The sequence below is a fragment of the Salmo salar genome, chromosome 18 (assembly GCF_965601325.2).
Source record: "Salmo salar chromosome 18, fSalSal1, whole genome shotgun sequence".
Classification (NCBI taxonomy): Eukaryota; Metazoa; Chordata; class Actinopteri; order Salmoniformes; family Salmonidae; genus Salmo; species Salmo salar.
In genome coordinates, this window is record NC_138308.1 from 101,679,245 (window position 1) to 101,696,160 (window position 16,916).

Genomic DNA, 16,916 nt, shown 5'->3' on the forward strand with positions numbered 1-16,916 from the left:
CACCAACACTACAGACCACCAACACTACAGACCACTACAGACCACCAACACTACAGACCACCAACACTACAGACCACTACAGACCACCAACACTACAGACCACCACCACTACAGACCACCAACACTACAGACCACCAACACTACAGACCACCAACACTACAGACCACTACAGAGCACCAACACTACAGACCACCAACACTACAGACCACTACAGACCACCAACACTACAGACCACCAACACTACAGACCACCAACACTACAGACCACCAACACTACAGACCACTACAGACCACCACCACTACAGACCACCACCACTACAGACCACTACAGACCACCACCACTACAGACCACCACCACTACAGACCACCAACACTACAGACCACCAACACTACAGACCACCACCACTACAGACCACCACTACAGACCACCAACTACAGACCACCACCACTGTAGACCACCAACACTAGACATATAGGTAACACACTGTAATGCATACACTGAGTGGACAAAACATTAGGAACACCTTCCTAATATGGAGTTGCACCCCTCCTCCCCTCAGAACAGCCTCAGATTTGTCGGGTCATGGACTCTACAAGGTGTTAAATCGTTCCACAGGGATGCTGGTCCATGTTGACTCCAGGGATGCTGGTCCATGTTGACTCCAGGGATGCTGGTCCATGTTGACTCCAGGGATGCTGGTCCATGTTGACTCCAGGGATGCTGGTCCATGTGGACTCCAGGGATGCTGGCCCATGTTGACTCCAGAGATGCTGGCCCCATGTTGACTCCAGGGATGCTGGTCCACGTTGACTCCAGGGATGCTGGTCCACGTTGACTCCAGGGATGCTGGCCCACGTTGACTGCAGGGATGCTGGCCCACGTTGACTCCAGGGATGCTGGCCCACGTTGACTCCAGGGATGCTGGCCCACGTTGACTCCAGGGATGCTGGCCCACGTTGACTCCAGGGATGCTGGTCCACGTTGACTCCAGGGATGCTGGCCCACGTGGACTCCAGGGATGCTGGCCCACGTGGACTCCAGGGATGCTGGCCCACGTGGACTCCAGGGATGCTGGCCCACGTGGACTCCAGGGATGCTGGTCCACGTGGACTCCAGGGATGCTGGTCCACGTGGACTCCAGGGATGCTGGTCCACGTGGACTCCAGGGATGCTGGTCCACGTGGACTCCAGGGATGCTGGCTCATGTTGACTCCAGGGATGCTGGTCCATGTGGACTCCAGGGATGCTGGTCCATGTTGACTCCAGAGATGCTGGCCCCATGTTGACTCCAGGGATGCTGGTCCATGTTGACTCCAATGCTTCCCACAGTGTTGATTCACACGGGAAACTGTTGAGCGTGAAAAACCCAGCAGCGTTGCAGTTCTTGACACAAACCGGTGTCCCCGGTACCTACTACCAGACCCCGTTCAAAGGCTCTTCAATATTATGTCTTGCTCGTTCACCCTCTGAACGGCACACAAACACAATCCAGGTCTCAATTGTCTCAAGGCTTAAAAATCCTTCTTTAACCCGTCTCCTCTCCTTCATCTACACTGAAGTGGATTTAACAGGTGACATCAATAAGGGATCAAAGATTTCACCTGGATTCACCTGATCAGTCTGTCATGGAAAGAGCAGGTGTTCTTAATGTTTTGTTTACTCAGTGTCGTCATTGGATAATCCAGTGTGTTAACTACATTAGCTTTAAGGCCTGGATTGTGTAAGTGTAAGCTTCCTACACTGTTGAATAAACTGCATTATCACTCCCTGACTAGTTCAATGCACTTCATTATCCCTACCAGTACCTGACTAGTTCAGTACACTACATTATCCCTACCCAACTAGTTCAGTACACTACATTATCCCTACCCAACTAGTTCAGTACACTACATTATCCCTACCCAACTAGTTCAGTACACTACATTATCCCTACCCAACTAGTTCAGTACACTACATTATCCCTACCCAACTAGTTCAGTACACTACATTATCCCTACCCAACTAGTTCAGTACACTACATTATCCCTACCCAACTAGTTCAGTACACTACATTATCCCTAGGGATGCTGGCCCATGTTGACTCAGTCTGTCATGGAAAGAGCAGGTGTTCTTAATGTTTTGTCGGGTCCCAACTTTGTTTGTTCGGGGTCATCTGAAGCTAATCGCTGCATTTCAACACAATCCGATATGACCCATGGCCCTTCCAGCAGTCTCTCTTTACAACGACATAAAGTCAGCAGAAATGGCCCCCAGTCGCCAAGCGAGATTAGAGATCATTGTTACGTATGTTGAAGTGATTGATAAGACTGAACTAGATCAAAGGTAATTCAATAATCAATATTGTGTTGCACCCTTTAACCAATAGCTTAACACATCGAACAACTCTCTTCAAAAAATAAAGTACAAAGATTTGTGTTTATTAAGACATCCTCTACAGTGAAGGGGGGGAAAAGTATTTGATCCCCTGCTGATTTTGTACGTTTGCCCACTGGTAAAGAAAGGATCAGTCTATAATTTTAATGGTTTATTTGAACAGTGAGAGACAGAATAACAACAAAAATATCCAGAAAAACACATGTCAAAAATGTTATAAATGGATTTGCATTTTATTTCACATCTGTGGCGTCGGCCCTCTCTGTGGCCTCTCTGTGGCGTCGGCCCTCTCTGTGGCGTCGGCCCTCTCTGTGGCGTCTCTGTGGCGTCGGCCCGCTCTGTGGCGTCTCTGTGGCGTCGGCCCTCTCTGTGGCGTCGGCCCTCTCTGTGGCGTCGGCCCTCTCTGTGGCGTCTCTGTGGCGTCGGCCCTCTCTGTGGCGTCGGCCCGCTCTGTGGCGTCTCTGTGGCGTCGGCCCTCTCTGTGGCGTCGGCCCTCTCTGTGGCGTCGGCCCGCTCTGTGGCGTCTCTGTGGCGTCGGCCCTCTCTGTGGCGTCGGCCCTCTCTGTGGCGTCGGCCCTCTCTGTGGCGTCGGTCCTCTCTGTGGCGTCGGCCCGCTCTGTGGCGTCTCTGTGGCGTCGGCCCGCTCTGTGGCGTCACTGTGGCGTCTCTGTGGCGTCGGCCCTCTCTGTGGCGTCGGCCCTCTCTGTGGCGTCGGCCCGCTCTGTGGCGTCGGCCCGCTCTGTGGCGTCGGCCCTCTCTGTGGCGTCTCTGTGGCGTCGGCCCTCTCTGTGGCGTCGGCCCTCTCTGTGGCGTCGGCCCTCTCTGTGGCGTCGGCCCTCTCTGTGGCGTCGGCCCTCTCTGTGGCGTCGGCCCTCTCTGTGGCGTCGGCCCTCTCTGTGGCCTCTCTGTGGCGTCGGCCCTCTCTGTGGTGTCTCTGTGGTGTCTCTGTGGCGTCTCTGTGGCGTCTCTGTGGCGTCTGCGCAGTCTTAAATCCAGCCGACTGAAACCTCCCAACAGCCTACTTGTGGCGTCGGCCCGCTCTGTGGCGTCGGCCCTCTCTGTGGCGTCGGCCCGCTCTGTGGCGTCTCTGTGGCGTCGGCCCGCTCTGTGGCGTCTCTGTGGCGTCGGCCCTCTCTGTGGCGTCGGCCCTCTCTGTGGCGTCTCTGTGGCGTCTCTGTGGCGTCTGCCCTCTCTGTGGCGTCGGCCCTCTCTGTGGCGTCTCTGTGGCGTCGGCCCCCTCTGTGGCGTCGGCCCTCTCTGTGGCGTCGGCCCGCTCTGTGGCGTCGGCCCTCTCTGTGGCGTCTCTGTGGCGTCGGCCCTCTCTGTGGCGTCTCTGTGGCGTCGGCCCTCTCTGTGGCGTCGGCCCTCTCTGTGGCGTCGGCCCTCTCTGTGGCGTCGGCCCTCTCTGTGGCGTCTCTGTGGCGTCTGCGCAGTCTTAAATCCAGCCGACTGAAACCTCCCAACAGCCTACTTGTGGCGTCGGCCCTCTCTGTGGCGTCTCTGTGGCGTCGGCCCTCTCTGTGGCGTCGGCCCTCTCTGTGGCGTCTCTGTGGCGTCGGCCCTCTCTGTGGCGTCTCTGTGGCGTCGGCCCTCTCTGTGGCGTCGGCCCTCTCTGTGGCGTCGGCCCGCTCTGTGGCGTCTCTGTGGCGTCGGCCCGCTCTGTGGCATCTCTGTGGCGTCGGCCCTCTCTGTGGCGTCGGCCCTCTCTGTGGCATCGGCCCTCTCTGTGGCGTCTCTGTGGCGTCAGCCCTCACTGTGGCGTCGGCCCTCTCTGTGGCGTCGGCCCTCTCTGTGGCGTCGGCCCTCTCTGTGGCGTCTCTGTGGCGTCAGCCCTCACTGTGGCGTCGGCCCTCTCTGTGGCCTCTCTGTGGCGTCGGCCCTCTCTGTGGCGTCGGCCCTCTCTGTGGCGTCGGCCCTCTCTGTGGCCTCTCTGTGGCGTCGGCCCTCTCTGTGGCGTCTCTGTGGCGTCAGCCCTCACTGTGGCGTCGGCCCTCTCTGTGGCGTCTCTGTGGCGTCAGCCCTCACTGTGGCGTCGGCCCTCTCTGTGGCCTCTCTGTGGCGTCGGCCCTCTCTGTGGCGTCTGCGCAGTCTTAAATCCAGCCGACTGAAACCTCCCAACAGCCTACTTGGTCCAGAAGCACTGATGCTGTTTTTGGTATCACAGTGCAATGATAAAAATACAATTTCAGAACACACACACACACACACACACACACACACACACACAGACACCAGATCTACAGAAAGAAGTCTGAACTCTCTCTCTCTCTCTCTCGCTCCATCAGAGATCAGTCTGAACTCCAGGAACCCGTCAGCTGAGATCTCTATCGTCCCAGAATTCTCTCTGTCTGCCGACGTCCGTTTGCTATGTCCCTCCTACTCCTTCTGCAATGGGTAGGACATCACATCACACACAACTGCGTTAGAGATGCGGGTTTTAATTAATCACCATGGAAACCCTGTCTTCTAGTCTCCGTGTTAACCCCCGAACTTCCTGTCTCTAACAGGAAGGATCTCCTCAGCTGTCCCCACGGCAACATCTGCGATGTCATCGGCCTGGTTGCGTTCTCTGGTCGGCCTGAAAGAATCAGGAGCGAGGGTGGGTTACCATGGTGACGATGATGGGCAAAGAAATGTAATGGGGGTTTTATTACCTTTTTAATATGCCATGAACACGATCAGTCATGTTTTCATCTGATTGTCAAACAAATCACTTCAAGTGAAAAAACGCCGTACTCTGAATTGAAAATGGATTACATTTAGATTTTGGCACTGGCCTAAATACACCACAATATCAAATTAATAGAAAAGCAAAAGCTGAAATGTCTTGAGTCAATAAGTGTTCAACCCCCTTTGTTATGGCCTAAATAAGTTCAGGAGGAAACATTAGCTTAACAAGTCATATTTATTTAACCTTTTATTTAACTAGACAAGTCGGTTAAGAAACAAGTTCTTCTTATTTACAATGACGACCTACCAAAAGGCGAAAGATCTCCTACGTGGGCTGGGATTAAAACATATATATATATATATATATATATAGGACAAAACACACATCACGACAAGAGAGACAACACAACACTACATAAACAGAGTCCTAAGACAACAACAACAGCATGGCAGCAACACAGCATGGCAGCAACACAGCATGGCAGCAACACATGACAACACAGCATGGCAGCAACACATGACAACACAGCATGGCAGCGACACATGACAACACAGCATGGCAGCGACACATGACAACACAGCATGGTAGCAACACATGACAACACAGCATGGCAGCAACACATGACAACACAGCATGGCAGCAACACATGACAACACAGCATGGTAGCAACACATGACAACACAGCATGGCAGCGACACATGACAACACAGCATGGCAGCAACACATGACAACACAGCATGGCAGCAACACATGACAACACAGCATGGCAGCGACACATGACAACACAGCATGGTAGCAACACATGACAACACAGCATGGTAGCAACACATGACAACACAGCATGGCAGCAACACATGACAACACAGCATGGTAGCAACACAACATGACAACACAGCATGGTAGCAACACAACATGACAACACAGCATGGTAGCAACACATGACAACACAGCATGGCAGCAACACAACATGACAACACAGCATGGTAGCAACACAACATGACAACACAGCATGGCAGCAACACAACATGACAACACAGCATGGCAGCAACACAACATGACAACACAGCATGGCAGCAACACAACATGACAACACAGCATGGTAGCAACACAACATGACAACACAGCATGGCAGCAACACAACATGACAACACAGCATGGCAGCAACACAACATGACAACACAGCATGGTAGCAACACAACATGGCAACACAGCATGGTAGCAACACAGCATGGTAGCAACACAACATGACAACACAGCATGGCAGCAACACAGCATGGTAGCAACACAACATGACAACACAGCATGGCAGCAACACAGCATGGCAGCAACACAGCATGGTAGCAACACAACATGACAACACAGCATGGCAGAAACACAGCATGGTAGCAACACAACATGACAACACAGCATGGCAGCAACACAACATGACAACACAGCATGGCAGCAACACAACATGACAACACAGCATGGCAGCAACACAGCATGGTAGCAACACAACATGACAACACAGCATGGCAGCAACACAGCATGGCAGCAACACAGCATGGTAGCAACACAACATGACAGCAACACAGCATGGCAGCAACACATGACAACACAGCATGGCAGCAACACATGACAACACAGCATGGCAGCGACACATGACAACACAGCATGGTAGCAACACATGACAACACAGCATGGCAGCAACACATGACAACACAGCATGGCAGCAACACATGACAACACAGCATGGTAGCAACACATGACAACACAGCATGGTAGCAACACATGACAACACAGCATGGCAGCGACACATGACAACACAGCATGGCAGCAACACATGACAACACAGCATGGCAGCAACACATGACAACACAGCATGGCAGCGACACATGACAACACAGCATGGTAGCAACACATGACAACACAGCATGGCAGCAACACATGACAACACAGCATGGCAGCAACACATGACAACACAGCATGGTAGCAACACATGACAACACAGCATGGTAGCAACACATGACAACACAGCATGGTAGCAACACAACATGACAACACAGCATGGTAGCAACACATGACAACACAGCATGGTAGCAACACAACATGACAACACAGCATGGCAGCAACACAACATGACAACACAGCATGGTAGCAACACAACATGACAACACAGCATGGCAGCAACACAACATGACAACACAGCATGGCAGCAACACAACATGACAACACAGCATGGCAGCAACACAACATGACAACACAGCATGGTAGCAACACAACATGACAACACAGCATGGCAGCAACACAACATGACAACACAGCATGGCAGCAACACAACATGACAACACAGCATGGTAGCAACACAACATGGCAACACAGCATGGTAGCAACACAGCATGGTAGCAACACAACATGACAACACAGCATGGCAGCAACACAGCATGGTAGCAACACAACATGACAACACAGCATGGCAGCAACACAGCATGGCAGCAACACAGCATGGTAGCAACACAACATGACAACACAGCATGGCAGAAACACAGCATGGTAGCAACACAACATGACAACACAGCATGGCAGCAACACAACATGACAACACAGCATGGCAGCAACACAACATGACAACACAGCATGGCAGCAACACAGCATGGTAGCAACACAACATGACAACACAGCATGGCAGCAACACAGCATGGCAGCAACACAGCATGGTAGCAACACAACATGACAGCAACACAGCATGGCAGCAACACAGCATGGCAGCAACACAGCATGGTAGCAACACAACATGGCAGCAACACAGCATGGTAGCAACACAACATGACAACACAGCATGGCAGCAACACAACATGACAACACAGCATGGCAGCAACACAACATGGTAGCAACACAACATGACAACACAGCATGGCAGCAACACAACATGACAACACAGCATGGCAGCAACACAGCATGGTAGCAACACAACATGACAACACAGCATGGTAGCAACACAGCATGACAACACAGCATGGTAGCATCACATGACAACACAGCATGGCAGCAACACATGACAACACAGCATGGTAGCAACACATGACAACACAGCATGGCAGCAACACAGCATGGCAGCAACACAGCATGGTAGCAACACAGCATGGTAGCAACACAACATGACAACACAGCATGGCAGCAACACAACATGACAACACAGCATGGTAGCAACACAACATGACAACACAGCATGGTAGCATCACAACATGACAACACAGCAAGGCAGCAACACATGACAACAACAGCAAGGCAGCAACACATGACAACAACAGCAAGGCAGCAACACATGACAACAACACTGTAGCAACACAGCATGGTAGCAAGAACAACATGGCACAAACATTATTAGCTACAGACAACAGCACAAGAAGGTAGAGACAACAATACATCACCTGAAGCGTGCTTTGTTGAAGCACCTTTGGCAGCGATTACAGCCTCAAGTCTTGGGTATGACGCTACAAGGGGCTCCCAGGTGGCGTAGCGGTCTAAGGCACTTCATCTCAGAGCTCGAGGCCTCACTACAGTCCCTGGTTCGGTTCCAGGCTGTATCACAACCGGCCGTGATTGGGAGTCCCATAGGGCGGCACACAATTGGCCCGGCAACGTCGGGGTTTGGTCGTCATTGTAAATAAGAATTTGTTCTTAACTGACTTGTCTAGTTAAATAAAAGTTACATTTAAAATTAAATTAAATGTTTTTGGTTTATTTTTACTATTTTCTACATTGTACATCAAACTATGAAATAACACATATGGAATCATGTAGTAACCAAAAAAGTGTTAAACAAATCAAAATATATTTTATATTTAAAAATTATTCAAAGTAGCCACCCTTTGCCTCGAAGACAGCTTTGCACACTCTTTTCGGGTAGCCTTCCACAAGCTTCCCACAATAAGTTGGGTGAATTTTGGCCCATTCCTCCTGACAGAGCTGGTGTAACCGAGTCAGGTTTGTAGGCCTCCTTGCTCGCACACACTTTTTCAGTTCTGCCCACAGGTTTTCTGTAGGATTGAGGTCAGGGCTTTGTGATTGCCACCCCAATACCTTGACTTTGTAGTCTTTAAGCCCTTTTGCCACAACTTTGGAAGTAAGCTTTAACTTCCTGACTGATGTCTTGAGATGTTGCTTCAATATATCCACCTAATTTTCCTTCCTCATCTTGCCATCTATTTCGTGAAGTGCACCAGTCCCTCCTGCAGCAAAGCACCCCCACAACATGATGCTGCCACCCCCGTGCTTCACGGTTGGGATGGTGTTCTTCGGCTTGCAAACCTCCCCCTTTTTCCTCCAAACATAACGATGGTCATTATGGCCAAACAGTTCTATTTTTGTTTCATCAGACCAGAGGACATTTCTCCAAAAAGTACAATCTTTGTCCCCATGTGCAGTTGCAAACCGTAGTCTGGCTTTTTTTATGGTGGTTTTGGAGCAGTGGCTTCTTCTTTGCTCAGCGGCCTTTCAGGTTATGTCGATAGAGGACTCATTTTACTGTGGATATAGATACTTTTGTACCTGTTTCCTCCAGCATCTTCACACGGTCCTTTGCTGTTATCCTGGGATTGATTTGCACTTTTCGCACCAAAGTACGTTCATCTCTAGGAGACAGAACGCATCTCCTTCCTGAGCGGTATGACGGCTGCGTGGTCCCATGGTGTTTATACTTGCGTACTATTGTTTGTACAGATGAACGTGGTACCTTCAGGCATTTGGAAATTGCTCCCAAGGATGAACCAGACTTGTGGAGGTCTACCATTTTTTTATCTGAGGTCTTGGCTAATTTCTTTTGATTTTCCCGTGATGTCAAGCAAAGAGGCACTGAGTTTGAAGGTAGGCCTTGAAATACATCCACAGGTACACCTCCAATTGACTCAAATTATGTCAATTAGCCTATCAGAAGCTTCTAAAGCCATGACATCATTTTCTGGAATTTTCCAAGCTGTTTAAAGGCACAGTCAACTTAGTGTATGTAAACTTCTGACCCACTGGAATTGTGATACTGTGAATTATAAGTGAAATAATCTGTCTGTAAACAATTGTTGGAAAAATGACTTGTGTCATGCACAAAGTAGATGTCCTAACCAACTTGCCAAAACTATAGTTTGTTAACAAGAAATGTGTGGAGTGGTTGAAAAACGAGTTTTAATGACTCCAACCTAAGTGTATGTAAACTTCCGAATTCAACTGTATATATTACCTCAACTAACCTAAACAACTAGCTAATATAGCCCCCACACACTGACTCTATACCGGTATTTCTACTGTAGGTGTTCCTTTTGTCCAGGTGGGAAAGGGCAGTGTGGAGTGCAATAGAGACTGCATCATCTGTGGATCTGTTGGGGCGGTATGCAAATTGGAGTGTGTCTATGGTTTCTGGGATAATGTTGATGTGAGCCATGACCAACCTTTCAAAGCACTTCATGTCTACAGACGTGAGTGCTACGGGTCTGTAGTGATTTAGGCAGGTTACCTTAGTGTTCTTGGGCACAGGGACTATGGTGGTCTGCTTGAAGCATGTTGGTATTACAGACTCAATCAGGGACATGTTGAAAATGTCAGTGAAGACACCTGCCAGTTGGTCAGCGAATGCTCTGAGCACACGTCCTGGTAATCCGTCTGGCCCCGCAGCCTTGTGTATGTTGACCTGTTTAAAGGTCTTACTCACGTCGGCTACAGAGAGAGTGATCACACAGTCGTCCGGAACAGCTGTTGCTCTCATGCATGCCTCAGTGTTGCTTGCCTCGAAGCGAGCATAGAAGTAATTTAGCTCGTCTGGTAGGCTCGTGTCACTGGGCAGCTCGCGGCTGTGCTTCCCGTTGTAGTCTGTAATAGTTTGCAAGCCCTGCCACATCTGACGAGCGTCGGAGCCGGTGTTGTATGATTCAATCTTAGTCTTGTATTGATGCTTTGCCTGTGATGGTTCGTCGCAGGGCATAGCGGGATTTCTTGTAAGCTTCCGGGTTAGAGTCCCGCACCTTGAAAGCGGCAGCTCTAGCCTTTAGCTCAGTGCGGATGTTGCCTGTAATCCAATGCTTCTGGTTGGGGTATGTACGTACGGTCACTGTGGGGACGAAATCATCGATGCACTTATTGATAAAGCCGATGACTGAGGTGGTGTACTCCTCAATGCCATCGGAGGAATCCCGGAACATATTCCAGTCTGTGATAGCAAAACAGTCCTGTAGCTTAGCATCTGCTTCATCTGACCACTTTTTTATTGATCTAGTCACTGGTGCTTCCTGCTTTAATTTTTGCTTGTAAGCCGGAATCGGGAGGAAATAATTATTTTCAGATTTGCCAAATGGAGGGTGAGGGAGAGCTTTGTATGCATCTCTGTGTGTTGAGTCCGTGTGTGTGTGTATAGGAGTATAGGTGGTCCAGAGTTATTTTATCTCTGGTTGCACTTTTAACATGTTGATAGAAATGAGGTAAAACTGATTTAAGTTTCCATGCAGTAAAGTCCCCGGCCACTAGGAGCGCCGCCTCTGGGTGAGTGTTTTCTTGTTTGCTTATGGCGGAATACAGCTCATTCAATGCTGTCTTAGTGCCAGCCTCTGACTGTGGTGGTATGTAAACAGCTACAAAGAATATAGATGAAAACTCTCTCGGTAGGTAGTGTGGTCTACAGCTTATTATGAGATACTCTACCTCAGGCGGGCTCGAAACTTCCTTAGATAACGTGCACCAGCTGTTGTTTACAAAAATACATAGACCGCCACCCCTTGTCTTACCAGACGCCGCTGTTCTATCCTGCCGGTACAGCATATAACCAGCGATGGTTATATGTTGATGTTGTCGTCGTTCAGCCACGACTCCGTGAAGCATAAGATGTTACAGTTTTTAATGTCCCGTTGGTAGTTTAATCTTCCCAATAACTTGTCCATTTTATTGTTCAAAGATTGCATGTTTGCGAGCAGAATTGAGGGGGGTTTATTCGATCGCCTCCGACTCCTCAGAAGGCAGCCGGCTCTCCGGCCCCTCCTTTTCCGCCTCCTCTTCACGCAGATCACTGGGTTCGGGGCCTGTTCCCGAGGGAGCCTTATATCCTCGGGCTCGTCAGAGTCGTGAAAGAAGAAGAAGGATTCTGCTAGTCCGTGGTGAGGAATCGCAGTCCTGATTTCTAGAGGTTATTTTCGGTCATAAGAGACGGTAGCAGCAGCATTATGTACAAAAATAAGTTAAAAAAACAAGTTACAAACAATAAACAAACAAACAAACACAAACGGCGCAGAAGTCACTGGTGATGATATCTCTCCTCTTCTGCCTAATGGTAAGTCACTGGTGATGATATCTGCCTCTTCTGTCTAATGGTAAGTCACTGGTGATGATATCTGCCTCTTCTGCCTAATGGTAAGTCACTGGTGATGATATCTCTCCTCTTCTGCCTAATGGTAAGTCACTGGTGATGATATCTGCCTCTTCTGCCTAATGGTAAGTCACTGGTGATCATATCTCTCCTCTTCTGCCTAATGGTAAGTCCCTGGTGATGATATCTGCCTCTTCTGCCTAATGGTAAGTCACTGGTGATCATATCTCTCCTCTTCTGCCTAATGGTAAGTCACTGGTGATGATATCTGCCTCTTCTGCCTAATGGTAAGTCACTGGTGATCATATCTCTCCTCTTCTGCCTAATGGTAAGTCACTGGTGATGATATCTCTCCTCTTCTGTCTAATGGTAAGTCACTGGTGATCATATCTCTCCTCTTCTGTCTAATGGTAAGTCACTGGTGATCATATCTCTCCTCTTCTGTCTAATGGTAAGTCACTGGTGATCATATCTCTCCTCTTCTGCCTAATGGTAAGTCACTGGTGATGATATTTGCCTCTTCTGCCTAATGGTAAGTCACTGGTGATGATATCTGCCGCTTCTGCCTAATGGTAAGTCACTGGTGTCGCGTCGTTGACTTTAATTAAATGTGAAGACTGTATGTTATCAAATCAATTCTCTATGTTTAATTTAATTACACGATTTAACTAATCATGTAACTTTAGGAAGTGGGGGCACCACGGGAACATGTTGTTTATAGAGTGTCAATTTCCCCAATATAACTCTCTTTAGATACTTTCGTATCTTATCGATTACAGTCGCTTATTAATGTATTATTACCTCATCAGTTCTCTTTACTGAACGTCGCAAACCCTTGGATATCTGCACGAGCATAGAATCATGAATCAGCGATATATAAATGGGCTTAATTATTTATTTATTTACTAACTTATTCAATCACACAATTACATCAACACACACACAAATAGGTCATACATTGGTTACTACATGATACAAAGAAAAAAGTCCCTAGCGGACCAAACTGATATGACGGCTTGGTAGACAAAGGAAAGGGGTTTGGGACCGCTCAAGAGCGGGACACTCATAGCTGATAACTACACTCATAGAAATTGCTAATACTTTGAATATGAACAACCGCTCATTCGAAAATAAATTGTAATTTACATATTTACGAGTGTATGTCTCTCTGTGGTCCATCTGCTGGAGAGAGTCAGACGACAGAAAGTCTCGGGTTGTGTTTATAATGGATACGTCAGGCGTACCCAATGTTGTCGCATATGATCGATGTTTCCCGCGGTTGCCTGTATTCTTGTCCTAGGCTTCGCACATTTCCAGCTACACACTGGTAGTTCGACGTCCTACGACTTCTTACTTCTGTAGTGAATCTATAGTCTCAGAGTTGAACCATTTCCAGCCGTGTAGCCAATGCTCCACGCTGTGTGGTCTTGTAGTGCCACACAGCGTGGAGTTGTAGTGCCAACCATTTCAACATGTAGCTACCACTTCATATTTTCTGGTCTTAGATATTAAACTATTTGCAACCTTAGCTTACACCGTGGTTTGCGTGGTCCAATGGCCTATAGAATTGTAGCCATCCCAACGTGGGGACACTGTCCCGGCGTTCTCTGACTTAATGTACATTTTGTCGGAAGTGGGTTTTATACTCTGTGGGAAAAGGGGAGGTTCCGTGATGTCTGGCCTCACGGGGGCGTGGCCACTGACTTGTCATTTAGAAGGTTGACACCACATTACATCTTTTACAAGTACTTTCATATTCAGTCATTCATTTTATCCAACATCTAGATGTGAATCTGATCATCGAAAACACAGAGATACAGTAATGTGGGTCTCTTGTCTTTTCATGAGGTCACCAATTGAAACAACTTTGACAGGATTGTTCTTTAAATATCCCACATTCTCAAAAATAGAAATATTGTTTAATTATTCAAACTTTTGATGTCCAAGTGTCTCTCTGTGTTCCACAGTTTACATTTCAATCTCGAACACTACAGAGCATAGGGGCAGCGTGTTTCACTACAGAGCATAGGGCCAGCGTACTTCACTACAGAGCATAGGGCCAGCGTACTTCACTACAGAGCATAGGGCCAGCGTATTTCACTACAGAGCATAGGGCCAGCGTATTTCACTACAGAGCATAGGGCCAGCGTATTTCACTACAGAGCATAAGGGCAGCGTACTTCACTACAGAGCATAGGGGCAGCGTGTTTCACTACAGAGCATAGGGGCAGTGTATTTCACTACAGTGCATAGGGGCAGCGTACTTCACTACAGAGCATAGGGGCAGCGTGTTTCACTACAGAGCATAGGGGCAGTGTATTTCACTACAGTGCATAGGGGCAGCGTACTTCACTACAGAGCATAGGGCCAGCGTATTTCACTACAGAGCATAGGGGCAGCGTGTTTCACTACAGAGCATAGGGGCAGCGTATTTCACTACAGAGCATAGGGCCAGCGTATTTCACTACAGAGCATAGGGGCAGCGTACTTCACTACAGAGCATAGGGCCAGCGTATTTCACTACAGAGCATAGGGCCAGCGTACTTCACTACAGTGCATAGGGGCAGCGTACTTCACTACAGTGCATAGGGGCAGCGTACTTCACTACAGTGCATAGGGGCAGCGTACTTCACTACAGTGCATAGGGGCAGCGTACTTCACTACAGAGCATAGGGCCAGCGTATTTCACTACAGTGCATAGGGGCAGTGTATTTCACTACAGAGCATAGGGGCAGTGTATTTCACTACAGAGCATAGGGGCAGCGTATTTCACTACAGTGCATAGGGGCAGTGTATTTCACTACAGAGCATAGGGGCAGTGTATTTCACTACAGAGCATAGGGGCAGCGTATTTCACTACAGAGCATAGGGGCAGCGTACTTCACTACAGAGCATAGGGGCAGCGTACTTCACTACAGAGCATAGGGCCAGCGTATTTCACTACAGAGCATAGGGGCAGCGTACTTCACTACAGAGCATAGGGGCAGCGTACTTCACTACAGAGCATAGGGGCAGCGTATTTCACTACAGAGCATAAGGGCGGCGTATTTCACTACAGAGCATAGGGGCAGCGTATTTCACTACAGAGCATAGGGGCAGCGTACTTCACTACAGAGCATAGGGGCAGCGTACTTCACTACAGAGCATAGGGGCAGCGTATTTCACTACAGAGCATAAGGGCGGCGTATTTCACTACAGAGCATAGGGGCAGCGTATTTCACTACAGAGCATAGGGGCAGCGTACTTCACTACAGAGCATAGGGGCAGCGTATTTCACTACAGTGCATAGGGCCAGCGTACTTCACTACAGAGCATAGGGGCAGCGTATTTCACTACAGAGCATAAGGGCGGCGTATTTCACTACAGAGCATAGGGGCAGTGTATTTCACTACAGAGCATAGGGCCAGCGTATTTCACTACAGAGCATAGGGCCAGCGTACTTCACTACAGAGCATAGGGCCAGCGTACTTCACTACAGAGCATAGGGCCAGCGTATTTCACTACAGAGCATAGGGCCAGCGTACTTCACTACAGAGCATAGGGGCAGCGTATTTCACTACAGAGCATAAGGGCGGCGTATTTTACGACCGCCATAAAACAGTTCACTTCCCGCTCTCCCTCCCCCTCTGAGAGAGAGAGAGAGACAGAGACAGACAGGAACATAGACAGACAGACAGACAGGAACATAGACAGACAGACAGACAGACAGGAACATAGACAGACAGACAGAAAGGAACATAGACAGACAGACAGACAGAAAGGAACATAGACAGACAGACAGTCAGACAGACAGACAGACAACCCACTGTAACCTGATCCTCACAGGAGAGTCATGACACTGGTGGTGGTGACGATGATGTCTTCCTCGTGCAGATGGACAGGGTAAAGAGCTGTTGGAGTATCGGTGGCTCCGATTGGAGGACGGGACTTCTGATCAACCAATCATGATAAAGCTCTTCTCAACGTCTCAACCAGAGACGCACAACAAGATACTCCCACGTGAGATACTGCACACACACACACACACACACACACACACACACACACACACACACACACACACACACACACACACAACAACAAGATACTCCCACGTGAGATACTGCACACACACACACGGACACGGACTCATCCTATAGTCTACTAACCTCCCCCTCAACTCTCTCCCTCTTTCCCTCTATCTCTCTCTCAGTTCAATTCAAGGGGCTTTATCGGCATGGAAACACATGTTAAAATCGCTCTGTATCGGCATGGAAACGTATGTTAAAATCGCTCTGACAAGGCTGGAGATCACCTGCAAGGAAACATGTGCCATCATCATTGCTTTGTACAAAAAGGGCTTCACAGGCAAGGATATTGCTGCCAGTAAGATTGCACCTAAATCAACCATTTATCGGATCGTCAAGAACTTCAAGGAGAGCGGTTCAATTGTTGTGAAGAAGGCTTCAGGGCGCCCAAGAAAGTCCAGCAAGCGCCAGGACCGTCTCCTAAAGTTGATTCAGCTGCGGGATCGGGGCACCACCAGTACAGAGCTTGCTCAGGAATGGCAGC

General features: G+C 48.9%; 1 protein-coding gene across 2 annotated transcripts in view; it reads left to right on the forward strand.

The window, feature by feature from the left end:
* Positions 1-16,916, forward strand: part of radx (RPA1 related single stranded DNA binding protein, X-linked) — a 62,699-nt gene that overhangs the window by 14,488 nt on the left and 31,295 nt on the right. Inside the window, exons 5-7 of one of the 2 annotated variants that reach the window (XM_045701715.2) lie at positions 4,659-4,767; positions 4,881-4,972; positions 16,239-16,364. In XM_045701715.2, the coding sequence (XP_045557671.1) occupies positions 4,659-4,767; positions 4,881-4,972; positions 16,239-16,364 (327 nt within the window). The remainder of the gene's footprint in view (positions 1-4,658; positions 4,768-4,880; positions 4,973-16,238; positions 16,365-16,916) is intronic. The other variant, XM_045701717.2, reaches the window with a different exon arrangement.